General features: G+C 38.3%; 3 protein-coding genes across 4 annotated transcripts in view; 2 read left to right on the top strand and 1 right to left on the bottom strand.

Moving 5' to 3' along the window:
- The window catches only part of Reck (Reversion-inducing-cysteine-rich protein with kazal motifs), an 83856-nt gene that overhangs the window by 6044 nt on the left and 49839 nt on the right, over window positions 1-27973 (bottom strand). The window contains exons 6-15 of the mRNA XM_089859065.1: window positions 22954-23160; window positions 21111-21207; window positions 19390-19666; window positions 19110-19246; window positions 18181-18333; window positions 12981-13166; window positions 8228-8338; window positions 3303-3384; window positions 2319-2408; window positions 1442-1506 (exon numbers count right to left, since the gene is read on the bottom strand). Of these exons, the coding sequence (XP_089715191.1) occupies window positions 1442-1506; window positions 2319-2408; window positions 3303-3384; window positions 8228-8338; window positions 12981-13166; window positions 18181-18333; window positions 19110-19246; window positions 19390-19666; window positions 21111-21207; window positions 22954-23160 (1405 nt within the window). The remainder of the gene's footprint in view (window positions 1-1441; window positions 1507-2318; window positions 2409-3302; window positions 3385-8227; window positions 8339-12980; window positions 13167-18180; window positions 18334-19109; window positions 19247-19389; window positions 19667-21110; window positions 21208-22953; window positions 23161-27973) is intronic.
- LOC149710110 (uncharacterized) overlaps window positions 1-27973 on the top strand; it is a 91031-nt gene that overhangs the window by 50548 nt on the left and 12510 nt on the right. The window lies entirely within an intron of this gene.
- On the top strand, window positions 23194-25842 carry LOC149710111 (uncharacterized). Its single transcript, XM_089859228.1, has 2 exons — window positions 23194-24080; window positions 24370-25842. The coding sequence occupies exon 2, from the start codon at window positions 24576-24578 to the stop codon at window positions 25836-25838; it is 1263 nt and encodes a 420-aa protein (XP_089715354.1). The 5' UTR covers window positions 23194-24080; window positions 24370-24575; the 3' UTR covers window positions 25839-25842.

Genomic DNA, 27973 nt, shown 5'->3' with positions numbered 1-27973 from the left:
TTCTATGGTTAAAAATAGATGACTGATATCAATATATATTGATAAGTACATATCGAAACTACAAAGCAATGATGGAATTCATTCCTTCCCAATTCGTATATTTCATATTTATCTCCGAATGTTTTCCTTTTTGTTTGGAAGTAAACTATATATACTCGGTATGATATGACTATAAATTTTCTATAAATTTAATCTCACATAGACCAGCCCGAAATAGCGGGAAAAAACCAAAATAAATTCCATCTATCTCTGAGAGAGAAAAAAATAAGGGGGGGGGCAGTACACAGCAGAGGAAAATTGTGGCGGAGGGATTTGTAATGTAAACACTCATAGAAAGAAAATGGCATTGCATCCTGAAGATTACATAAAATATAGAGTAATCTTGATATAAAGAAAACTTTCATCTTGCTCTCTCTCTCGCTCTCTCTCTCTCTCTCTCTCACTCTCACTCTCTCACTCTCTCTCTATCTTTTTCTTTGCATGGTTAGGTTGTAAAAAATATACCAAGAAAAGATTATTAAAGGGATAGTTGTAGATGAGTCTAGGATGTGTCTCTCTTTTAGAATTGAAATAATAAAGAAAATACTGAGTTTATTTTTAATCAGAAGGGGATAACAGAAGAAGGATGTCACTCTGTATCCTCTTAATACTTCAGTTATGTAACATGATTCTTCCCTGGCTCGATCACCCTTTTTGCTTGCTCTCCTGCTCGTCAAACTTCAGATGGGCATCGCACCGTGCAGGGTGAATTCTATAACTGTTTGGTATTTACTAAATCCTCAGCAACCAATTAACCGACAAACCTTGATTGTCTTGACGTGGGACAAAAACGCACAAGCGCATGCGCCTTGGCAAATAGTTAAACAGCGCTAATAGAGTAATGATGATGGAACTATTTATCTCGTATGTGCATGATTCGGTTTAGTAACCTTGTACACTCCAAATATAAAATGATGTTGGGAAGAATCATGTTACAATTACCCACCCCGCTTTGTGGTAGGTACACTTCTCTCGAAGAGAAGTATTATATACTTCTGTTATTATGAAGCTATTTTTAGCTTCAAACTTTACTGTTAATCAAAAAGTGATTGAAATTATTTTCATCAACTTAAACTTAACGACTACCACCTTAAAAAAGGCTTAAAAACTCTCGTTTCAACTTTTAAAATTTCGCGTGTTTTTCTAACATTACATTCTACTTTTTCGAGACAATGTTTTCGAAGCTACAAAATGTAACTGTGGAATAAGCCTCCAATCTCCATATAACGTTCTTCCCCTAACCTTTCAATACTAGCTTTAATTCGACGGACACTCGGTGGGTTGTATTCTATAGGGATTGTTATTCACTTTGTATTCTTTCGGTATATACGTTTAATAATATGATTGGGAATATAAAGTAGCCAAAAACGCAAGAAAGAAATGAATAAATATATGTACTAACCGCATTCGTATTGCTGGCAGAATATATATTTGGTTGTAAGACAAACCCTCCGTTTTCGAATGCATCTGAAATATTCAAAAAGAAACGTGGTTTTATCCGTTATTTGTTTCTGATCTTGAGAGGAAAAAACGGGGTGACGGGGTTTTTTTTTTTCCTTCAGGGTTGCCACAATACCCGATGGAGTACCTGGGAACGTCAGGGAATTGGATAATGGATGGGAATTATCGTGTGAATTTTAGTATTGATATAAAAGTCAGGCGGTTTCGCCTTGTTTTTTTTAAGAAGTAATATATATTTAAAGGTTAATGGAAAGTGCTTTAGTTATTTTAACCACGACATTCTGAATTTTTCTACAAATTTAAGTGATATTAAAATTGGTCAGCCGAAATTACTTAAATAGACCTTTAAGACTGGCAATTTAAAGTCAGGGAATTTTCGATTAAAACGTCTGTGGCGATCCTGTTTAATATGCAGAGAGAATTACTAAATTACCGATTTAAATTTTTTGAAAAATGAAATTACCATTGTTGGTAATTTGAGTTATTGTATTTTAAGGTTTAAAAATTGGCAAAATTATTGAAACTATTGCCGAAACATGGTAATTTATCAGGTAAAATATGTTATGAATCTGTAATTTATCAGGTTAAATATGTTATGAATCGGTAATTTATCAGGTAAAATATGTTATGAATCGGTAATTTATCAGGTAAAATATGTTATGAATCGGTAATTTACCAGGTAAAATATGTTATGAATCGGTAATTTATCAGGTAAAATATGTTATGAATCGGTAATTTACCAGGTAAAATATGTTATGTAGGCAATTTACAGCTTTATTTGGTAAATGACCGACTCGTGTCTCTAGTTTCTTACTTACTTTTGTCCATGAGAGCAGGGGTTTGGTTCGCAAGGGTCGATGTAGTAGCAAGCTTCGTAATCAAATTGACTCTCGGTGAAACCCATACACCTTTATTAAGAATTAAAAGAGGTTTAAGTCCTTTTCAAAGTTTGCCTTTTGCATCTATACTATGACGGCCCCAAGGAAGGAATTGGGGAAGGTTTTAAACAGAGTGGCTTAGCTATAAATGTTCCTCATTCGAGAGATGTCCCTTTAACCCTTAATTAAGAATGCGTGCTTTGGCAATTATATCTTATGTACCAACACTTATGAGTATCATTGGCTTATGCTAACATAAAATTAGAATATTAATGAAGTTTGTGAAGCACTCGTAATCTTTTGAATTAATTGAGCCTTAATGAACTAATACCCCACCCTTGTATCACCTCATTGTTATGCAAAAAGGTGATCATTGCAAACTTCTAAAGAACAGGGAGTATACAGGGTGTTTCACTCTTTGGAATATTATGTATTACCAGGGATAGATTTAATTCTAGATGTAGGAATGGAGAACGGTTAGTATTTACTTCAGACCGACGACTCATAGCCCAGTATAAAGCCCCTCCCTACAACACGTAACGAAAAGTTTAAGTTGTCTTATTGGCTCACTTAAACTACGTTTTGATGACATTGCTGACGGGGACGGCGAAAAATACGTAATTCCTTTTTACCTCTGTCGCTATAACCCGCCTCTACTTTCATACACCTCCGTCCCGTGGAAGGGGGTCCGGGACTTTGACGCGCGCCCACATTACTCTGTTCTCCATCCATTCCTACTTCTAAAATTAAATCTATCCCTGGTATTACAAAGGTTATTTCTTTCACTGCCCCTTTAACGAGTTTTTGATCTACCGGGAAAGTTACTAGACTAGCAAGTACTTGGTCACGAATACATTGGCACGTGTTACATAATAAGGTATGGAGTAGAATAGAAAAAGGAATTGAATAAAGGGGTTAGCTTACTTGGCTAAACAGGCGCTAGGATAAGTTTTTCCGTTGACGGCACATACCGGTACGAAGTGGTTTGGGCAATAACACAATCTGTCTTTCGTGGTTATATAGGGAAAAAATGAAAATAAAATTGTATAAGTTTTTTTTTTTATTATTTTATATATCCGTTCGAAGAGTATCGCTGAGCTGCCTTTTGAGGCTATGAAAAATTGGTAACGTATTTTTTGCAATAGAAAAATATAACGGAAGAAAAAGAAGAAAATTGGACGTGTTTTTGGTGGTGGTGATAGTGGGTGGTGGGATCGTGCCAGGGGAAAAGAATGAATCGAGATCAGTTTTCATTTGACGGGAAAAGTCCAGTAAAAATGCATTTTTTCGTCGCGAAATTGGGTTTACGTTTGTGGAGACACGAATATGTAGTTTTCTTCTACTTGGAATAGATCTTTAAGAGGATGTAGACCCCATGCTAATATCTGATTGAAGGTAAGGGGGTGGGCTTAAAACATTGTTAAATCATCCGCCCCACCTCCTTCCTTGCTAATCATTGGTTATTCACATATATAGGACATTTATGAGCTTGGAAACTATAAGAAGCCATTGACCCCATGCTAGTATCTGATTGAAGGTAAGGGGAAGGGCTTAAAACTTTGTTAAACCGTCCGCTCCTCCTTCCTAGAGTTTAATTGGCTATTGACATATATAGAACAACCGTAGATCCCATGTTTACTCAATCAAAACACGCAAAGAGAACTTGTTTATAGATTTGGGTTTGGCGCGCAAAGGTCACGTGGTTTCTAAGTTCAAATACATTAGCAGGACGTCAGTAGTGACTGTTCCTACGCCTCCTCCCCTTTATTTCAAGCAGAAAGGCTGCAGAACATGGCCTGTTAAATATTACAAGTAGAAGAAATCTATATATTCCTGATACATCTAATATATTGTGGATAGTAGCCATTTTCTCTACTCGGATTTTGTGGGAAAAGCCTGACTAATCATTATATATGACTCATTTTACCTCGCGAGTAATCTATCTAGCTGCGCGTTGCACCTTGCTAGCACCCGACCTCGCGTTGATACCAAACAACGAAATCACAGTTAGAAAGACGTCAGTTAATAGGCGTGACGGATACTAAGTACTCAAGCCCGGCCCACAAATCCTGCATAGAAATTAACACGGGATATATATGGGGACACAATGTTTCCTAATAGCTGTGTGTATTCCTGGTGAAGATTATAGCGTTTTCCTATTTTTCCGCAACACGGAATAAATGAAATTTCCGTCAAGTGAAAAACAACCTTTTTTTCTATTTCGGTATCGTCCAAAAGGGGAAGTTTTTTTTTCGGGTGTTTACGAGGACGGAATTCCCAATTCGGAAACATGGTTTTCAAAATTCTGTAAGCGATCGCGTTTAAGGTTTAAAACCTTAACCCCTTTCACTCCCATCCTCTCTCTCTCCCGCTCTTCTTCCAAACTCTCATCGCTTGTTGCACGATATTCTCGTAAATATATTTTGTGATTCGTTTCACTCGTAGCCTGCAGTTCTTATCGATGTACAGCGATATTCTTTGTGTCTAGGCCACGATAAGACGTGGGGTCCTGGTTTGATTACGCGGTATTTTCCCAGTGAGACAATGTTGGTCAGTTTCCATTTTTTTTTTTTTTTGTTTTTTTTCCAAGTGAAAAGCCGAAAATACCGTTGGACTTAAAGCCATAGTTTGCCGCGGGTTCTTCTGGTCTTTCTAGTGTAATATTACAGGCTTTAGGCCACGATATATGTATATACAAAGTTTGAAATATATGGGAAAACTTTCATAGGCCTTTTAAAACTATCTTTTTGACGTTTTCGAGGGGGCAGATACTCTGGACGAAAATATTGGACCTATAATGGGTAGATAAAACATTTAGTGGTATATTATTAGTGAAATCTGGGATTGATTTAATTTCAGAAGTAGGAATGGAGAACGGTTAGTATTTTCTTCAGTCCGACTCATAGCCCAGTATCATCACGCAACGGATAGTCTAAAATAACTTATTGGCTCACAAAAACTACGTTTTGATGACGATGCAGGCGGGGACGGTGAAAAATACGTAATTCCTTTTTACCTCTGTCGCTATGACCCGCCTCTTCTTTCATACCCCCCGTCCCGTGGAAGAGGGTCCGGGGCTTTGACGCGCGCCCAGATTACTCTGTTCTCCATTCCTACTTCTAGAATTAAATCTATCCCTTGTGAAATTACCAAGCCAAATTCTAGAAAACTATTATTCGTTTCACTTCAAAGGCGCCTCTGGAGTTAATCTACTCGTTGTAAGTTTCTCCCAATCAATCAGGGAGTTTCAAATTAGGCGGTAGGATAGAGGAATTTCTAACTAGTTTTTAATGTAGAGGCCATAGCAGAGTTCAGGAGTTATAGAATTTCTCTATTTGTCGTAAAATGAATATATATCAATTGGAACCATGTTATAGAAGTTAGAGAAGCACTGGAGTACCCCTATTGGACCAATGGGAGTCCAATAAGGGTATTCCCCAGTGCTTCAAGGGAAAGCTTAACGCGTAGTGTCCATCGCTGAAACTTAATTACTCGTACCTTCTTTAATATTGTAGATAGAGGCATAATTCCAATTGATAAATTCATTATTTTTATCGGCTCTTTCGATTAAAAAAAGAAAACAAATCTTGCCTGGTGTATCCCTTTAAAACTACAAGTTCTCAATATGGCGTCTGGGACGAACCATAACTCCATAGAGTTTAAGCAAGAACTGTCAAATGTATACGAGCGAAAGCAGAGTATCTTGCCCCTCGAAACTCCCTCGAGGCCTTCTTTGAGGGTTCCCTTATCGCCTACACAATTTTCTCTCTTTCCTGATATTTGCCTCCGAATTTCCACGGAATGACCTGGGCAAATAAATCTTGACCGTTACACTATCTATAGACTGTGGTGGCTTGGGCGGTGGTCAATTTCTATAACTGCGCCTCTGACGCGCGGGTGTGGTGAATAGTTTCAATAAAACTTAGTCGTCCTTCTAAATAGTAGTTTGATCTTGACCACTTTGGTCAGCTGTCAGAGTATGAGTTGTGGGAGGTGATAAGACCCGCCAACTGAATGGGGAAAAACTGACCAAACGCAATTTCCTTTATTTTTTTAGTATCGAACATACACCCCTTTCCTCCCTGGTTTCCTCAATCATTTCTTTCAAACGATTAGTTCCAAATAGCAAAGAAAAAGTGAGATTGAAGAGAGACGTTAAATTGTTCATTCTCCGGGATATAACCAAGAAGTGATATCTGGTTTATTAGGGAGAAGGTATAAATTCGCCACATTCCCAGCTTTATCTCCAGTCCAAACGTATAGTAGGTCCGGAGTTAACCCACACCTCTAAATTACAACCATGGCATCTCATTGGTTCTTGAAAACTCACGTCAGCGCGACGCGAATGACGAAAATTACAGTCATATTTTCCGACTGAGGAGAGGCTGCGAAATAGCCAGGCCTCCTTTTACATCCCCCCTTGTTTTTTGAAAGGGGGACTACGACTATGGCGCGCGAATATACCGGCTTAATTCTCCCTAGTAAACTAGATATCGCTTCTTGATATAACTAATGTAGAGCAAAGCGGGGGGAGAGAGAAATAGGCGTAATGACGTCATTACCACCTTTTGGTACTCTCGCTGCCTTTCTCGTATATTCGCTTTCAAGAGAGGCTTCCTAAAGTTACGTCCTCGTAAAAATCACTCGAGGTTTTGATCAAGAAAAGGAGCGCGTGGAATCTCAAATTTATAGGTTAACTTGCAAGCTTGAAATGTATATAGTAAATCTAGGGGAACTTGCTGTACGTTTAATTACTGGTGAGGTCCTTCTAAGATTGAATTACTGCTATACATGTGCATGGCTATAGCCCCCACTCTTTTATTGATTTCATTAAGTTGACCTTCCTTTTTCGGATAAACAAAAGGCGGATGTAGATGTGAGTTTATTTAATACTCAACTGAAGGTTTCATTCTTTTCTTTCCCACTTTTATACTCTGACTCTACGTTAGTTCTGAAAACTCCCATTTATCTCGTCAGTTTTGTACCGAGAAGCTCCCCCACTTATCTCCTCATTTTTCCTTGTACTGAGAATCTCCCCCACTTATCTAGTCATTTTTCTTTGTACTGAGAATCTCCCCCACTTATCTCCTCATTTTTCCTTGTACTGAGAATCTCCCCCACTTATCCAGTCATTTTTCTTTGTACTGAGAATCTCCCCCACTTATCTCCTCATTTTTCCTTGTACTGAGAATCTCCCCCACTTATCTCCTCATTTTTCCTTGTACTGAGAATCTCCCCCACTTATCTCCTCGTTTTTCCTTGTACTGAGAACCTCCCCCTTTTATCTCCTTATTTCTTTGTACTGAGAATCTCCCCCACTTATCTCCTCATTTTGTACACTGAGAATCTCCCCCACTTATCTCCTCATTTTGTGCACTGAGAACCTCCCCCACTTATCTCCTCATTTTGTACACTGAGAATCTCTCCCACTTATCTCATCTCTAAACCTGGGTCTGAGAGATTCTCTATTTCATTGATGTTGTAACTAGCAAGCCTATAAATCTTGATATTTCAATCTGACTGTAACTAAGCCCAAATATTACCTGCCATCGTTCTAATTTCCAGTTTGATATTCTTGGGTTAATTGAATTAACGATTTATAGGTACGCGTACACTACGCCCATTCAGGTAATATTGATTGAGATTCCTTCGCATTTGAGGTATAGGTATTTGAGGGAGCTTGGCTTGCCACGCGCTGGTGGTGGTGGTACGGATTTTTAGATCTGAGAGAAAGGGAAAAGTTTCGGGGATGAAGGAGGATGGAGTAGTATGTAGGGAAGCTCAAGATGAGAATTGATGCTATGAGGGGGATGGAAGAATGGCGATAAAAATATCGGGTAATTTACTACCTCCGTTATTTCGCTTTATTAAATCCGTCGAGCAGAAGGTTCTCGTGCAAGTAGTCTCTCCGGCGTAACAATAACATAAATTGCAGTCAATGGCGAAATGAGTATTGTGCTCTGCACCGAAAGAAAAAATACAGAAGGAAGAAATATGTTAGAACATCTCGGTGATCAAAATTTTATCCACGTGCCCTAATAAACAAATCACGTGTTCTACCTCTGTTGTTTCAAATTAAGCAATAATATTATTTATATAATTGCCCATAAAAATTATCTCTTTTCTGTAAAAAAAATTGGGAAGCAATCGCGCGTTCAGAAGCACATACCGAAAGTACCGGTTTTTCTTGCTGAACGCAGCCAACAAAGTCATTAAAATTCGTTTTAAACTTTGAATAGACACGTTAATATACTATAGTTGCCAGCAGATATGTTTAGTTGCAATACGTTGATTTTTTGTGTTTGTGTTACAATACAACTGCGCGTTCAGCAGCACATACCGAAAATACCGGTTTTTCTCGTTGAACGCAGCCCACAAAGTCATTAAAAATTTGTTTTAAACTTCGAATAGACATGTTAATAGTTGCCAGCTGATATGTTCAGTCGCAGTACCTTGAATTTTAGTCCTGTGTTTGGACAATGCCCTTTCAGTTTTGTCAAATTTGAGTTAAAATTATTTTGCCCCCAAATAAAAGACCAACACTTAATTCTTCTAAGATTGCTAAGACATTTGGCCCCATTTTTGTACGAATAGATCATTTTTACGGTTTGTAGGCATAGGTTTATATCATCTCTAGGACTTTAAGAGGAACCGTTCATGGTCCTAACCCTTAGGTACTACCAAGAAGTGATATCTAGTTTATTAGGGAGAAGGTATAAGATGCCTAAGTATTCGCGCGCCATAGTCCCAGTCCCCCTTTCAAAATACAAAGGGGGGACGTAAAAGGAGGCCGGGCTATTTCGCCTCTCCTCAGTCGGAAAATACGTAATTTTCGTCATTCGCGTCTCGCTGACGTGCGTTTTCAAGAACCAATGAGATAGAGCTGGTTGTAATTTAAAGGCGGGGATTAACTCCGGACCTACTATACGTTTGGACTGGAGATAAAGCTGGAAATGTGGCGAATTTATACCTTCTCCCTAATAAACTAGATATCATTTCTTGGTAATATGATAGTTGCTTTGCGAAATTGTGATAGTTAAAAGAAATCCGGAACGACATTTTTCCTCTTAAATGGAATGCTAGATCTTCCTTTTAAAAAAATACACGGAAGAAAGTATTCTTATAATAATTTCTTCTCAAGATGCGCTCGTAAGGCGATTTACCAGTTTTATACTACACAAGTGTAGAAACATTTTTACCCTCATTTTTCTGGCGAAACTTAACGTACGTCTTCGATCCAAAAATTCTCATCATTTTTGTGTTTTATTTTTTTATCGTGGTTTTGGGTTTTCGAAAGAATTACTACACCCATCTTTAAATCATTTCCAGTTAAAGAGGCATTTCCTCCACCCGTTATCTGTTCGCCAAATTAAAATTAGGCAACTTTTTTGTAGAACTTTTCCAGGATTTTCATTCAAAATGAGCATTTAATGTAAATGGATTTTTTAAAACAATTTATTTTTGCTCTACGCATTGTCAAGACGTAGTTAATTAATTGACTTCCGAGGGAAAATGGAATTAGGCCTCATTCGATGTAATTTTTCTTCCTAGAGAATAAGTGTAGCGTAAATTGGTTTTTAAATTTTTTTAATGGCGAATGTTTGGCTTGAAATGTCTAGCCTAATTTTGTTTTATGTTAAATTCAATTTAGAATACCGATAATTTGAAGTAGATTAATGTGACATTTTTGTTCAATAATATTGAACCATATTTTCTCCTGTTTGTCACTATATTTTGTCTCTAAGGTTTTAAAATGAGGGGCAGATCACTTTCTTCTTTAAGGTGGCCAGGGATAGATTTAATTTTAGAAGTAGGAATGGAGAACGGTTATTTACTTCAGTCTGACTCAGAGCCCAGTATAGAGCCCCTCCCTCCAACACGTAACGAAAAGTTTAAATTATCTTATTGGCTCACTTAAACTATACGTTTTGATGACGTTGCTGACGGGGACGGCGAAAAATACGTAATTCCATTTTACCTCCGTCGCTATGACCCGCCTCTTCTTTCATACCCCTCCGTCCCGGGGAAGGGGGTCCGGGACTTTGACGCGCGCCCAGATTACTCTGTTCACCATTCCTACTTCTAAAATTAAATCTATCCCTGGGAGGCATAACAGATTTGATGATTAAATCGCTGTTAGATTGAAACGTTGTTTTATTTGTAACGCTATTAATGCTTTCTCGTTATCCCATATGAATCTTTCTAAATGGTTATGCCTTTTATAAAGCAAAAATTTAAAAACTATGCAAAAATTCACAAAATGCCTCGAATGTTTAGCAATAGAACAAAACCTATTCAGTATGTCGTGTACTGTCTTTATATAAATTCCATATTTTACGACAATTTTAGAAAATCTAGTTTGCATTTATGCTTTAATATCAAAATGGTAATACCCTACGCTATATAGGAACATGGGCCAACTTCAATTTTATGGCTTTTTGATAGAATTTATTTATTTATTTCTAGTTTGAATTTTCCGATAATATATTGAAATTGACATCGATATTTCCATTTTCCCTATGGTGGGGTTTTTGTTAAACACGTATCGTTTCTATGTTTGAATCGTCTGTATACGATAGAACTGCATTTCATAGATAAAAGTAAAATACACTTAAGGGGCCAACGTAACTTCCAAGCAGTCAAATCAAAGAGAATAATATAAAAAGAGGAGTGGATGATTATACCTTTGCCAAAGGTGTTTCGGGGAACTAACTATATACATTCGGTCTGATGATTGGCTTATTCTCAACACCTCTCACTGGTTGGAATAAGTCGTCTGGTTAAAGATTTCAATCGAGACGAATCTTAGTGCTAACCAAAACAGATATTTTTAATAAAATTCAGATAAATAAATAATGAAAATAACTAAATAATAAGGAGAAATTTTTGATTTAAATTTACTCTCAATCTTACATCGAAACTCTATACATATGATCATAATTAGTCATATCGTAAATTAACCAATATCAAATTTTACTGGAACCGATACCGATTTTAATCGATTATTTCAATTCGGTGATATAACTGATTATTTGACCCAATGAAACCGATATTTACCAATTATTTACCGATATTTACCGAAATTTTTATCGATTATTAACCGATATCGGTAAATTAACCTCTAACCAATTATTAACCGATAACGGTAAATTAACCTCTAACCGATTATTAACCGATAACGGTAAATTAACCTCTAACCGATTATTAACCGATATCGGTAAATTAACCTCCAACCGATTAATCGATAAATTAACTTCTACCCGAGAGCAATTCCAATGGAAAACCCATTAGCTTGTTTAAACAGACGACTCGATCAGGTGACTGACCGGAACTAAAACCCTTAGAATATTTTAAGGTTACTAAATAAGGCTTAGTCTTGCTCTCCTCTTGGTACATTCTCTATCTTTAAATACCAATGGCGGTACTGAGTACGGTGGGAAGATCCCCTTCAGATCGAAGGAGGAAGAGCCTTTGCTTTCTAGCTTCTTGGTGGTGGTATATATGCGCTCGCGTACATGAGAAAGAATCAAAAATCCATTTGCCATATTTCCCCATCGGTGCGTCTCTTTCAATTACGGTATCGCGACAGTATCTAACCATTCCCTCAAGAACACCCCCTCCTCCTCCCCCATCCCTATACCATTCCTCCCTTGGGGGCCAGGCCCCCACTATAACCCCAACTAAGTCTTATTCATTTACGTAATTAAATTACCAAAGAAAAGATGAAAAAGGGGGAAAAGAACGTCACCATATTTGGAATTATTGCAATTGATGTTATTGATCAAAGACGAAGTAAGCTTGAGAGAAAGTAACGAGTTAAGTTGAAAATTGGCCTAAAGTTGAGGTGATCATCGTGTTCTGATTCTGAACATATCTGCGAGCAACTTTAGCAGCAGTACAAAAATTTACGCAACCAATTTGCTAATTAATTATCTCATTTTACGTTGAAGGAGCACTATATAATTTAATAGCGAATTCCATTGCACTGCTCGGAGTGCTCTGAATTTTTTTTTATTTTTATATTGTGTGTGTTCCATTGGTAAATCGAGATCGCCTCTCCCTCGGATTCCGTCTTCCATTGGCTGTGAACTCGGCCCTAGATCCGCTCGTTACCGATCTGTATTAAAAGACAGATCAGTACAGATCGCTCGGTAAACCAGCGTAGACATTTTGGTGGTCAGAATAAAATCTAATGTTAGAAACCCTCCGGAAATGTTGACCAATTTTGTTCAAGGTCGAACTGAGCACGATAAATGTTTTGTGTGTAGGATTTAATGACGTAATAGAGCAAAACGCGAGCGATCTCAGAGCAGTGCAATGGAATTCGCTAAATAACAGCCTCAGGCCTGTCAACGACTCAACGAAGTTCACGTGCTGAATAAATGTATAAATTTACTAGCAAGGAATGAAGGAATGCTGTTTTCCATTAACTAAATAAGCTTTGCAGTTCTTCTTAAGTTAATTTCGCTTAACTACAACCAACTTAAGTTTTTTGAACGTTCTTATGACTCATTATGAGTTCTGGATAACGCGGAGATGAGTCTAAACGGTCAAGGTTTAAACAAAAAATACGAATGTTGCAATTTGGAAGTATATACTTGCCTATTTTGGTTCCGTTGAAATTGCAAAAGATGGGTGGTGCGCATGGTACAAACTGGCAGTTGGCGAGCATCCCTTTACCGGAACATTGGCAGACGGAGTGACAGCGGTTGCCTTGAAGAGAATGACGGATGGCCACGAACGCGTTTTGAGCCACCACCAAATTTGACGAATCTCCCAATCGACAAGCTATATACCAAGGACCAAACGAAAGAAGAGAAAAAAAAAATCAGAATAATATATATATATATATATACACACATACAAGGTGTTTCTGAAAGGCCTATCAGAAATAAAGGGGGATGTTCTTTGGGAAATCAATTTTGAATCGAAAATGTAACATCTATGACATTTTGCGATTTTGGGCCACCGTTTTCAAGTTGTAATTGGAGTGTTTTAGGGATGACCCCTTAATTAAATTAGAAATCATTGCCTTTCAGTTTATAAATTAAATATACAGGGTGTTTCTGAAAGGTCTGGCATAAATTAAGGGGGATGTTCTTTGGGAAATAAATTTTGAGTCGATTTAAATGTAATTTCTATCTCCATTTTGCCACAAGAAACAGTTTTCGAATTATGATTGTACATAGTATTTTACGGATGACCCCTTAAATTTAATGATGAAACTGATTTAGACAATGATTTCTAATTTAATCAAGGGGTCATACCTAAAATACTCAAATCATAACTCGAAAACAGTGGCCCTTATAGCAAAATTTAGATAGAAGGTACATTTTCGACTCAAAATCGTGCACCCAAAGAAAGAACATCCCACTTAATTTCTGCAAGACACCTTCTAGAAACAACCTGTATTCATAACGGCAAAAACTGGTTTATATTGAAGAGCTACACCCGGTATGTGAATACTAAGATCTCTAGGAACCCATCACTACGGGCTAAGCGACTTAAAGTTCGAAAGATCGTTGGCAACTTCCTTTTATTGCGTTGGGGTTGACTGTTTGGCGCGTTAGCTTTTGTGTTTCGCATTGCAACCGAGCCTCGCCTTCTCCTTTTTTCACTCTCACTCTCTAGTATATCCCATCATGATCCAAAGCCGAACCGTTCAATCTTAACCACCCTTTAAACGAAAGAGCTTCGGAGCTAAGAGTGCCAGGGGGAAGGGGTGATATTCGTGATAGGCGCGGGAGTCCTACTGGACAAGGGCTTAAAGCGGTACTCAAAGAGATAACTGTGACGAAAAATGTCGTCAATTCATTGTGATTGTTTAAATTACATTATCAAAGATTTCATTTCAATTCAGGGTTCTAATAAATCCAAAAATCCCAGCTCAAAAAACCCACGGTTTTTATTGCGTTGTACCTACCATAAAAACCCATGACCAAGAAGTTATATCTAGTATCTCAGAGAGAAGGTATAAATTCGCCAGATTTCCAGCTTTATCTCCAGTCCAAACGTAGGTCCGGAGTCAATCCCCGTCTCTAAATTACAACCAGCATCTCATTGGTTCTTGAAAACTCACGTCAGCGCGACGACGCGAGTGAAGAAAACTACAGTCATATTTTCCGACTGAGGAGAGGCGAAATAGCCCGGCGCTTCCTTTTACGTCCCCCCTTGTATTTTGAAAGGCGGAATGGGACTATGGCGCGCGAATACAAAGGCATCTTATACTTTCTCTCTGAGATACTGATATAACTTCTTGCCATGACTAAAATGCTCGATTTTGATGAATTTAAATGGCAAAATAATTTATTTTTAAAGATAGTTTAAGATATTTATAGTTTTACTTCAAAAGTATTATTTAATATTAGTTTTATGGAACATTTTAAGTATTATTTTTCTAAACTTCTCTGAACATTGGGATGTATAGCGTGGTAAACATTTCTACAGGGGCTAAGGAAAAATGTATGCTGTTGATTCACCCTATAAGTAAGCTTTCCCCAATAGCTCCAATTTTGTATTTTTCTTTGGTTTATCAAATCCATCAGTTAAAGATGCAGTAATTGACTGGAAAATATGTTAGATCTTTCAAAATTGGAGCCAGAAAAATCACAGTTGTTTACGTTAATTTGTTCACAATAATTTATGCTAGTTAGTCAATTTGAATTTACAATTGAAAAGCAAGGGTAATTTTATTTGCGACTAACTTGACATGTCTAAAAAAGAGTGCTAAATTTTTCAGTACGTCATGTTTTTCTGTTGGTATCTAGACGTCAATTATGTAAATATTAACCAATAAAAATTACCAAAAAAATTAAGCTAATAGGCAAAGCGTGCCTGCAGGGTGAATCAATCCCATACATTTTTCGATGAATGAATGAATATTTTATTGACCTTTTTGAAAAAAACAATCCCTTTTAAAGCAGGGAGGAACACTCATGGTGTTCACAGGTCCGGAACAATAGTAGAAAAAAAAATACAATAAAAAAAAAAATACATTTTTCGATAGCCCCTGTAGAACTGTTTACCACGCAGCACACTAATGTTCAGGTAAGCGCTATCCACCAGGGGCAACTGAAAACTTATTTATTTTTAAAATTATTGCAGTAAGATTATTTTAAAAGTATGAAAGAGGTATTTTTTTACCATCTGGACAATCCCGACAAAATTGAAAGTTTTTAAACTAAACTCGAATCTTTTACTTCATCGTTGACACGTGTCTAATTAAGCGAGAAAAGCGACTTACTTCACCGACGTGAACGTAAGATTTTAGTCTACTCTGCTAGTTAATTTGCCTTAATAACATTAACAAACTAACTTATTAATTGAAATTAAACGCTATAATCTTCTGCTGTACTCCTAAAGACGTTAAAGTATCCCTTTTAGCATTGGAAAGGATTTTTTTCTCCCCGAATCTAGAGTCTCTACAGTTTTCATCTTTGTACACGCGGTCATCGCGCATGGCTCTTTTGGGTTGGCATTAGGTTTCAGGTATGGTTGTTACGGATTTTCAGGAAATAAAAGGAAACGCTTAAAGGATAAGGGTGTTTGGGGGGCGGGGCGGGGCTGGAAGAAAATCTCGTTGGAAAAAGTGGGAGGGAGGGGGGTATACGTGTGACGGGTGCTTAACTGAAAAGTTTCAAAAAGTTGAAATATGAGCGGATGTACTGTACGTACCCCTTTTCTTCTCTCCCTTGATTAATTTCCTCTATCCCAGCACGCGGATATTAAACTAAAATGGCCTTTTAAAGGTAATTTCCTTATTGTTAGATCAACTTGAATGATGGCCACAAATATGTATGTAAAGGGTATTTTTGGGGGTAATTTAGGTACATGGAATGAATGAATTTTCAATATGCTTTAAACAGGGTTGCCACGGGTCAGGGAAAACCTGGAAAAGTCAGGGAATTTAAAAATGGGCCGAAAAGGTCAGTGGATTTTAAAAGTTTCAGCAAAGTCAGGGAATTTGATTTTAGTGGGTAAAATTTCTGGGGATAAGTCTTTATTGAAAGAGAAATAAAAGTTTCTCTTCATCCTCTCTTAACACAGAAAACTCTAGAGCAATCCTTAAAAATGTCTAGTATTGTTTTTGTAAAGTAAATTTCTCTAAAAAAATCTCTTGGACTGTTAATTATAGTTAAAATGTTTCTTAATCATTTTGGTGCACCAAATACATTGGAAAACCTAATGCAGAGAGTTTATTTAATTATAAGCACTTAATACGTGCTGTAAACATTTACACTTTCGCCCTAAAAGGTCAGGGAAAATCTTAGAAAAGGTCTGGGAAAATCTTAGAAAAGGGTCAGGGAATTTGGTTCTGAAAATTCCGTGGCAACCCTGTATAAAGTAATTATTAATTCATGTTTAAGTATGTCATATCGCCCGTTAATTGTAATGTAAGTTAGAGTTTCGCAATACGGTGTTTCAGAAATTAAGGGGGATGTTCTTTGGGCGATTTCGAGTTGAAAATGTAACTTCTATCTCCATTTTGCCTTTAGGGACACTATTTTCAAGTTAAGATTAAAATTGGCGCGAGAAACTGAAAGACCATTATTTCTAATTTAATTAAGAAGTCTTCCGTAAACTACTCCAAAAATAAGTCGAAAACGGTGGCTTGGACGGTATTATGTCATAAAAGTTACATTTTCGACTAAAAATCGCCTGAAGAACTGATGGCAGAACTTTAAGGAACACTTTGTATTTAGGGTGGGTGAAGGGGTTATACGTTGCCATGGAAACTTCATCCCGAGACTTTACAGTTCTAAAATGCAAACCTAATTATCGAGTAACAAGTTTGGCGCGTGTCTGGGTTGCAAGGAAATTCTTACGATTTATTAATTTCGCGTTAAATATTGAATTTATTTATAATTATTTTAAATTACTCGCTTAAGATCCTGTAAATAATTCAACTCGAGCCTCACTACATCATACAAAAATCCGGCCCTCTCACACAAAAGTGAAAATCATAGAGACTTGGAATGTTCAATTTGCTAAATTAATGGAAAAGGTTCTATTAAAAATTACTATCGTATATATTTTAAGGCAATCTAAGATATATTTTTTTAAAAAATGAAAAAGCAGCTTTGAAATTTTCATGTCTGTATTCCTTTAATTAGTCCCACACTATCTGCTGTTATTTTTATTCGTCTTTGCTATCACTGATTAGTAACTTTGCATTCTTATCAAGCGTCCTTTATCAGGATAAAAATGGGCGATATGAGCGTAACACTTTTTGCTTTGATAGAATCAAGACACAATTGAGATGTCACAACAACCATAGATAAAAACTAGGCTACAGTATATGTTACGACATAAGTTCATAAGGTACGTTCCATAAGTATGACACAACCTATGCGAGTTCGTGACCCTAGAGACTTACAGCTCGAGCTAGTTCGAGAACGACAAGCGACAAACGAATTTTGCAGGACTTCCATGTTCCTATTTAGTCTGCATTACTAAGCCTTTGACAGCGCCTGACCAGGCGTGGCTCTACGATAATTTATGACCTACGTCACTTCATGACAAGCTCTCAGTAACCACTGTAACACTAGAGACTTACAGCTCGAGCTAGTTCGAGAACGACGGAAGCGAGAAATGAAGTCCTACACTCGAATGGTTAATTTTGCAGGACTTCCACCTTCCTATTTAGTCTGCGTTATTAAGCCTTTGACAGCGCCTGACCAGGCGTCGCTTTACCTCGAATCTATGATCCCTACGCCACTTCTCGACATCACCAGTTTGTAATCAGTGACAAACTTATCATGGAACAAATCTTATGAACTTATGGTTACGGTTATACACTTACCGGCGGAACAAGTGTGTGTCGCGCAAAGGCGTTTGTCGGCCAGGCTTGCGTTGCATTCTCGATTGATTAAGCAGAGTTCGTGATGCGAGCAAGAACCGGAAAGGCACGGAACGGTCATTCCTCTCCTCGCTAACGAAGATGTCACGCTGCTACCTATGCGTTAGAACACGTAAAGAGGACAAAACACCCCCGGGGATAAGATAGAACACCCCTTTTACTCACTATATATATGCCAGGGACAAAATAACAAAATCTGATAAAAGGCCAAAGTAATGAAATAACCAAAAGTACGACAAAGCACATGATGTTAGGGAGACATAATGCAATATTCTTTGTACGCTCTTTGAGAGACTGCTCTTGGAAACGGTTAATTCTCTTTGGAATCAAGGTTTTTCTCTGGAATTTTGGGTTATTTCAACACTACTTTCTGTAATATATCATAAGTGGATTTAGGGCAATGTTTCAAAATTGGAAAAGATTTAAAAATCGTCCTTTTAGATTAGAGTTTAAAAGTGAATATTTTAAAGAAAATATGGGCCCAAGTATTCGAGGTAACTTACTGGAGCCTTTACTCGTTAATCCTCCCTGTTAAGAAGATGAAGTTCGGTTATTAATTGGAAGACTAGTAGTAGTGGTCACCTGACTGATTTCTCCCCATCTGCTTTACAGCTAAGCCTTATCTTTCGCACAGGCTCCAGTAAGTTAACTTAATTGCCCGTATCGTGTTTAAAATTGTATAGATTAACACATGGTAAATCCACTTTGAAATATTCATTATTTTAACTGTCCATCAAAAATCCAAGTGTCAAATTTGTTACACTGTTACGTAGTTTGCCTCTGCCTCATTCCACTAGCCTCTTCTACCCGCAACAAGTAGTGTCGTACTCTTGGAGCGTTACTTTTGGACGGTAAAATAGGGTTATATTTACTCAGGTAATCCGATATGGGGATGCAAGGAAAGTCGCTTCCAGGTGGTGACAGTAATTCGCATAATTTCTCTGGAGTATACTCGTCGGACAGTCTCTTAGTGTCCGTGCAACGTGACAATAAATGAACGCAGTCCGTCCTTAAGTTGGCGGGATAAAAATCATTTTCAAACAAAAACCAAATGCATCAATCTTAAAACCTGCATGACGCCTTCGCGACAAATACTTAAAAAATGAAAATAAGAAAAGAAAATAAATTTTTAGAAAAAATTAAGATACTCACTTACAAATTTGGTTAAAATGAACCCGTTGTCGGCAAGGCTTAACGTAGAGGAGGCAAGCGATGACCTTCCACGTTTCCGGGTGACAAGTGGTGACGTTGAGCACGGGAATGTCGATCATGGGTAAACGTAGCACGCCCTCTTTCATCCATTTGTTTAAATCGTGTTTGGCCGCTTGGTCAGCTTCTTCCGTGCAACCCCGGAAATACTCCAAGGGACGACCATTAAAGGTCGTGCAAAATGATAGACCGTCGCATCCCAAACGGCACGGTTCGTCCACTGAAATTGGGCGGTTTTAAATTTTAAGTAAAAACTACAGGCTATGAGTTCCAATTTTTTTGGCTCTTGGCAAGTGTTAAAATTTTGATTTCCCTCGTGAATTTCATACTTAATATAAATATTCTGGGAATAAGAGTAGGTTTCCTGTGTAGGGCCGCGATTAGTGGATATGTAAGTTTAAGACCCCAAGGCGAGTGACAAATTTTTGGTATGTTGAAAATGATTTCAACTTTTCAAGATAAATAATTTTGGAAAAGTTTTACTTTGTAACCATTTTCAAAAGTTTCTCGAATGAGGAATTAAAATTTATCTATTTTATTAATATCTTGTAAAATAATTGCAAAATGTCATTTTCTGATAAGTCTGCCATAAAATAAGAAGGGTGTTCTTTGGGAAATCAATTTTGAGTCGAAAATGTAACTTCTATCCATTCCATTTTGCCACAAGGGACAGTTTTTGAGTTAAGATTTGATAGCTGGGCTCCCAGAGTACCTATAATACCTATAAATACCTATAATTCTGAGATGGTCCTATAAAAACCTATAATTCGTAAATTTATCCTATAATACCTATATTTTGGATATGTTGGTTTAAAAACACTGAGAAACTTAAAAAACAATCGAAAATTTTCCATTTTTTACGTTTGACCAGACACAAAAATGGCGGAGCGAGCTTCGTGGTAACCCTGAATTAGTCCAAAGTCAAAAGTACCTAGTTGCTACACTATTAACTACTAGACCCAAGTAAATTAAATAATGATCATATTTTTATAAATATGTTTAAAAGTTGTAGTATACTCTCGAATACATAATATACTTCCTGTAAAACTTCAATAATTCGTAATTTTAAACGTATAAAATTTACATAACATAAGTTTGAACATATAAATTGATGATTTTTGGACCTATAAATATCCTATAATCTTAGCCTTTTAGACCTATAATACCTATTATTTTTTGTGCACTAAGCGCTGGGAGCACTGTATAGTGTTTTATGGATGACCCCAAATTAAATTAGAAATCAATGTCTTAAATCAGTTTCTTAATTAAATTTAAGGGGGTCATCCGTAAAATACTCCAATACTAAATATGGACCAGGTGTAATTATGAAGTGGGCTCTGGTAAACACCTTAAAATTGTCAGGGATAAGCTCATGGAAAAGTCGGGAGATTTTCAATGTAAAAATTTCGTTCGAACACTGTGATAAGTAACCAAGAAATCAATGTCTTTGAGTTTCTTGATTAAATTTAAAGGGGTCATCCGTAAAATGCTCCAGTGCTAAATATGGGCCAGGTGTACTTATGAAGTGGGCTCTGTTAAACACCTTAAAATGGTCAGTGATAAGCTCATGGAAAAGTCAGGAATTTTCAATGTAAAAATTTCATCCGAACACTGTGATGAGTAACCAAAGACAAATGACACGTTTGACAATGACGCGTACTTACCTTCGGCCAAACACTGTAACATGGATGACTCGAGGAAATTGTACTGGCAGGATTTGTCAAAATCGTTCCAAGCTAATGTTTGTTCGTTCGTGAACGTCTAAAACAAAATTGAAAAAAAAAATGGAAGAAGAATTTAAGAGAAAAGAAAGAAGAAATGCCTTCTTAAATTGACAGGACCCCATTTTTCGCCAACCAATAGTCCAATACATACAACAACCGAAAAAGGAAAAAGTCTCTCTCATCGAAATATCTTTTTTATTGCGTGGGATCCTAAAAAACCCGATACTCCATTTCTTGGGGGCCCAAATACCCCGTCCTTCTACCCCTTATTTCCGGCCCCCAAATATATCTCACAACCTACAGCGATAAAGATGATGAAAATCTCTCTAGTTTCAGTGTTTTTTGTCCGAAATATTTTTCATCATTGTGATATCGCTACCGATCGAAAGGAAGATCTATAACTTCTGATGTATAAACCTCGCCCATTTTCTCACCTTCAGAATGCTCAAAACTACTTTATTCGCAATGGAGTGTAATATCGTCGTATTACGCCGCGTTTGCTTTGACTTCTACGCATTTTATCGCTATTCAATTCGAACTATGACTATGAGGACTTATTGCTCTTCCAATTTATTTTAGCAAATTCGCGAGTGACTTTTTAGTGAACTCTTACAAGGCATAGTTGTACCCTTTTTTTTCAATTAATTCCATAAGTTCATGTCTTTCGTAAGTCTGCAAAGGCTACGCTACATTGTATAAAGGTTTAAAACCGCGTTGCATTCTGGGAAGGGAGTATATGGCTGTAGTAGAGATGCGAAATTAACTAACCTAAATTTTTAAATTTTTAATTTCCCTATGGTGTATTCGAAATTTCGAATATATATTTCATTCTAACATAGCGTTATATATTTACTTCTTATGGTTAAGGTTAGCCGTATATTGAACGAAGACTTATGAACAATGTTAACCCTATGCTAAGGATAACTTTTAAAATTTAATGAAATTTTTCCTATTTTTTGGGGGCTTCAGGGCAAAGGAAAGTTTCTACATTTCTAATTAAATCGGTTCCCATGGTGGCTATGTTATGTTGGAATTGTTAAGCTGGCTAAGGAATTGAATTCAAAATTGGATTGCGACGAAAAACTGTTTACTGTTCCAAAAACATTTACCCCTAAGGTTTTGAATATTTTCCCCAAATTTAGATACGTTCACACACTGAATTTACGTATTAGGCTTAAACTTAATGAATGAATGAAATTTATTTCTGGCATCGTTCACTATAATGTGAACCCCGCTAATATATTTCAAACGCTTAAGTTATATGAAATGGAAGAATGGTCGCCCGACTTCGGAGCTGGTAAATGAAATGCGTAAAGATTTTAAATTGTACTGGGTGTTGCTCATTGCCTGTGACCACTTTATATTATCACCAAATGTAAAGATGCAATAGGGTATTGTTTTACTAGTAATTGACCAGCAAACTGAAAGAAAAAAATCTAGTTACTTGGAGCCCAGCGGTCCTGCAATTCCTATAAAATCCCATATTTTTTAACCTGTCCTATATTATCTTATAATTTCATGAAAGGTCCTATGTTTTTGACTTAGTCGGAGTTTACTTATAGTTAAGTATCAAATTTATCCAAAAAAACACATTTTTTCTCCTATAAAATCCTATAGTTCCTGTAAAAATTCCCATTGTTCCTATAAGGAATTTAAATTTTTGAATGAGCTCCTTGGTAGGCTAAATCGTGATACTGGTGTACGGCGGTGTAATATAGAGATTGGTCAACGTCGAAGAGAAACACCCGGTATATATAAAAGACTGGGTCTTTTTCTTACGTACCTTGACGCAAAGGTTCAAGCAAAGAGGGCTTTTAGCTCTGAAACAACATTGCAACTTCCCGCTATCCATGCCTAAGAAATCAAGCTCGCTATTTTGATGGGGGCTGTTTCTCGCGTAGGGAATTCCACCCCCTCCTCCGGCTGATGACGCTGAAGACGTTTTCCAGTTGGCCACCGACGAAAGCAGAAAACACTGCCATAGTTCGTCCTGAAAGATATTTTATTCAAACGCTGTCACGGTTATATTTTGACCTTTAGTTGTGTCAGTGTCCCTTTAGTTCAGTTTTATAAATTTCCTATTTTAACTCATTATAACGATATCCTGTAGTCCCGAGATTGCTTCTTTCCCACACTTTTGCTACAATTCCCTTCGGTACCTTATTAGCGCTACCCTCAGAACTAGGCTTCTCGAAGAGTCCCCTTTTACGACCGTCATATCTCTTCCATTTCTCGCATTGTATTGATAAGAAAATGTCCAAGCGAAAGTACTGGGTTAAGGGTTAAATTGTATATTGGGGTAAAAATGTATTGTTGTATTTAGGCGGCTTAGGCCATTTGAACTGTGTTCTTACATTGTGATTCTATTTTTAAATATATTGTGGAGGTACGCGAATACGATTTTTAGGGGTGCCACTTAATGGTGCTTGGTACCGTCTCCTTAATGTGCTCTCTCTCGTGCCATAAATCTATACCTTCTCTCTCTCTATCTATTTGGCATTTTGAACTTTAACCGAACTTCTGAGAATGGGTGCAATTAAGCAGAACTCGATCGCTTATTGGCTAAACATGGAAAGCCCGCGAAGATGAGAAGCCAATCTATTGGCCAAAGAGAAAAACCCGCTAAAGTCCAGAAAATAGGACATGGAAAAAAGAATTAGAAGACTTCACTTTTGGGCGAGGATCTGAACTGAAAAGGAGAGCGAAGGACTTCGCTGCTCCAGGACAAGGATCTAGAAAAAGGACTGCAAGGGACTCCAGTCTTCCAAGTCCATCACCAGGCCCGATCTTCGTTACCGTTATTATAAAAAGATCGTTACGGGTTCTACGTTCGCTAAAATTCTACGCTGTGCGCGATCGCTTCGCTTGTGCCCAACTCGCCACCGATTGAGAGAGAGAGCCAAAACGCTGGTATTGTTAAGACTTTGAACTTTAGTGTGATAATAATATTATTATTATTTTGGAGAGTGCATGCTTATTGTTGGGGTTTTATCGTTTATATATTATATCGTTTTGCATGTTTATATTATTTTGGGGGTCATCTATAAAATAACGCTAGTGTCGGGGATTTCCTTATTTACTTAGTTTGTGTTGGCCAGGGCCTTCTGCCTTGGTTGTAGTATTTGTTAATGACATTAAAATTTAATTTCGCTTGGACATTTAAACCTGTTAGTTATTCCACTTAATATCATACCCCTAGACCTCATTTCAACCCGGAAATCTTTAATTTCGAGAAGGCTCGTGCCTTATGTGAACCGCTGGATAGGAAACCTATTTAATTTTGATCTAAATTCTTTAAGGTATTAAAAAGCGGTTACATAACTGGGGGTCCGTCCGGGATCTTTCATAAAGGTTTCCTTGCAAAATTTTTTTTTATTACGAGCTTCTCGTCACCGTATTACGCCCATGAGCGAATCCGACTCGGATAGCGATTCTGAATTTAGTCAGAGCTTTGTATTTTGCCCCGAGTGTATCCCTAGTTTAGGAAGACACCATAGTTGCCTTGATTGCCTTAGGGCTTTTCAATCCCAGGAGCGAGACGCTCGCCGTTCACGTTTAGAAGCCCTTAAAAATCCACCCCCTGTCCAAGTCATGGCTGATCGCGAGGCCCAAGATAATGCTATAGCGGTTGAAGATCCCCCGCGCCCACGAAACGAACCTCCTAATATTCCCCCTACCCAAGCGGATCAAGCTAACCTTTTGGCTGCCCTTGCTGCCCAAATTCAAGCCCTCACTACTACCCTAGTGGCTAACAATGGCCAAAATAATGGCCACAACAATGGTTACCGTCACCGAAACAATGGGAACGGGGATAGACACCACGAGGAAGAGGAAGTCGAGGCCACTCCTCAAGCTTGGATTCCCCAAGTCGAGACGCCAAAATATTATGGCAGCGACGACAGGTCCCCCTCGCTAGGCGAATTTTTAACCGCCGCCAAAAGACTCAGAGTCAGTCGGAACATTCCAATGCCCATATTTTTAACGCGTTGGGTTCCCACCTTACTGCTTGGCCCCGCTTCCGATTGGTGGCTCGAAAACGATGGTAACTTCGAAACCTGGTATGATTTTGAAGCGGCGATTAGAGATGAGTTTGGGAATGAGGATGAAGACGACAGGATTCGCGACCTGATGGACGCGAGAAAACAACAATCGAAAGAGAGCGCCCAGGATTACTTAAACGCCATGCAGGATTTAATGAGGCGGCTAGAAACCCCCCTTACCAATAAAGAAAAAGCTACCAAAGTGTTTAAAAATCTGAGGCGTCCCATACAGCAAATTCTTTTACCAAAGAAATATACCTCTCTTAGGGAACTGATTGTCGACGTCACGAGAGCGGAGAGTTTTCTTGGTGAAGATACTTTGACTTCGCCGACCCCCTTGGCAGCTCCTACAACCCCTTCGACTAACCCTAGTGCGAATCCGAGAAACGGTCCCCCTCCTAGCCTGAGGCCGAACGACTATCCACGTAACTGGAATTCACGTCCCTCTACCTTCAATAGGTATGAGCCCCCAACTGGCTGCTTTGAATGTGGGAGTCGATCCCATTTCAAAAGTGAATGTCCCCGCTTACCACGTGGAACCTGGCGCGACACTAGACCCCCCAGAAATCAGGGAAACGGGAGGAACGGCGGGAACTCGGACCAGGGCGCCCGTCGGCCACGTCTATAAATACTAAGCTGTGCATAAAGGGTCACCTCCCAATTTCGGAAATAAATATTAATATTGTAAATAGGCCATGGGGAGAAAAACTTTTATTTATTCCCGTTCAATTTGGAGGTATTTCTTGTAAGGCCCTAGTAGATTGCGGAGCCACTCATTCAATTGTCGATGGAGGACTTAAAGCCCATATTGCAAAAGCTGGGTATCCAGCTAGCCCCTCTGATGCAATAGTGAAACTCCCGAATAAGAAGTTTGTCCAAGCTAATGGAAAAATTTCTCTCCCCGTTTTAACCCCCGATATATTGTTTGACTGGTCCGCATATTTTGTAAATAATCTTAGTTTCCCCGCTATTTTAGGTTTAGATTTTTTAAGAGAGGCTGGCATGAACGTTAATTTCTCTGAGCGCACATATTACTGGCAAAAGTACCCCTCTGAAATACACTCCTTTCTCGATGATTGCGGTGAGTGTGAAATGTCCCTAAATAATTATTTAGTGGATAAATATATGTTTTCGTCCGAGAACGATTCGGTGGACGCGGAAGACTTGAGTGCGGCTGTTAATGAAGCCCCATTAAATTCCGAGGATAAAAAGCGCCTTTGCCAGGTTGTGTATAAGCACAGAAACGTTTTCAGCAAGGTGGCAGGTAGAACCACCATTACTGAACATCATATTGAGACCGAGGGTCCCCCAATCGCATGTCGTCCCTATAGGTACGCTCCCCCATTACAAAACAAAATTAACAGTCTAGTCGAGGATATGTTAGAGAAAGATCTTGTAGAACCCAGCGATAGTCCCTGGTGCTCCCCTATCTTTCTAGTAAGAAAAGAGTCAAAAGATGACCGTTTGGTAGCCGACTATCGAGGGGTCAATGCTGTTACAAAAAAGGATCAGTATCCCCTCCCTCGCATAGACGATATTTTGGAATCCATCTCACGGCCAAAGTACATCACCCTTTTAGATTTACGTTCGGGCTACTGGCAGATTCCCCTCCACGTAGATTCCCGTGATAAGGCTGCCTTTGTGACCGACAAAGGTCTCTTCCGCCCTAAAGTACTGATGTTCGGCTTAACGAATGCCCCCCGAACTTTTCAAAGAATGATCAATAACCTATTTCTTAAACTCCGAAAAAGAGGTGTATTCGCCTATCTAGATGATTTAATCCTAGCCACCAATAATTTTGAAGACCATCTAGAACTATTAGATGAGGTGTTAACCATACTAGACCGAAGTGGACTAACCGCCAAAGCTTCTAAAGCCAGGTTTTGCCAGAGTAAAACTAGAATCCTAGGTCATATTATCTCTGAAAATGGAATAGAAGTTGATCCCAGTAAAGTGGAATCAATTCGCGACTATCCCCGCCCAAAATCAGTCAAAGATATCAGACGATTTTTGGGAATGGCGTCGTATTACCGACGATTTGTTCCCCATTTTTCTAAAATCGCGGAACCCCTGAATAGGCTCTTACATAAGGACCGAGTTCATAGATGGGCATGGGACGCTGAGCAGGAGCTGGCCTTCTCTCAGCTGAAGCATGCTTTATCGACGACCCCTGTCCTTAGTACTCCTAATTTCGACCTCCCTTTCCTAGTTCGGACGGACGCGTCTGACGTTGGAATTGGTGGCGTTTTAAGTCAAAAGATTGACGGGGAAGAAAGGGTGATACAGTATTTTAGTCGCTCATTAGATGCTTTAGAACGAAAATATTCCACATCAGAGAGAGAATGCCTAGCTATTGTCGAAACGGTCGAACAGTTTCGCCCCTACATCCAAGGTTCTAGTTTTGAGGTATTCTGTGACCATAAAAGTTTGGAATGGTTACATAGAGCTAAAGATCCCACAGGCAAATTAACCCGTTGGATGTTAAGGCTTCAAGCCTTTGAACCTTTCCAAATTAACTACATCCCTGGTAGAGCAAACCTGGTAGCGGACGCTTTGAGCCGTATACCCTCTACAGATGGTATTACTAGTCAGAATCCTGTTCGGGAAGAAATTACTTTGTCTGCAGCAAAGGTCTCCCCTCACCAGAATACTATCGTTAGACTAGATTTAGACACCTTGATTGAAGAGCAAGAGAAAGATGACGAAATTTCCGTCGTTAAAAAGCTTCTTTTAGATCCCACTTGCAAGGTTCCGAAAAACCTA

The sequence above is a fragment of the Phalangium opilio genome, unplaced genomic scaffold, assembly GCF_054372755.1.
Source record: "Phalangium opilio isolate 3A_F unplaced genomic scaffold, DU_Popi_V2 ptg000011l_1, whole genome shotgun sequence".
NCBI lineage: Eukaryota > Metazoa > Arthropoda > Arachnida > Opiliones > Phalangiidae > Phalangium > Phalangium opilio.
This window is presented reverse-complemented; position numbering and strand designations above follow the sequence as displayed.

Coding starts and splice junctions, on each gene's coding strand:
- LOC149710111 (XM_089859228.1), top strand. CDS start 24,576: ATGAGCGAATCCGACTCGGATAGCGATTCTGAATTTAGTCAGAGCTTT.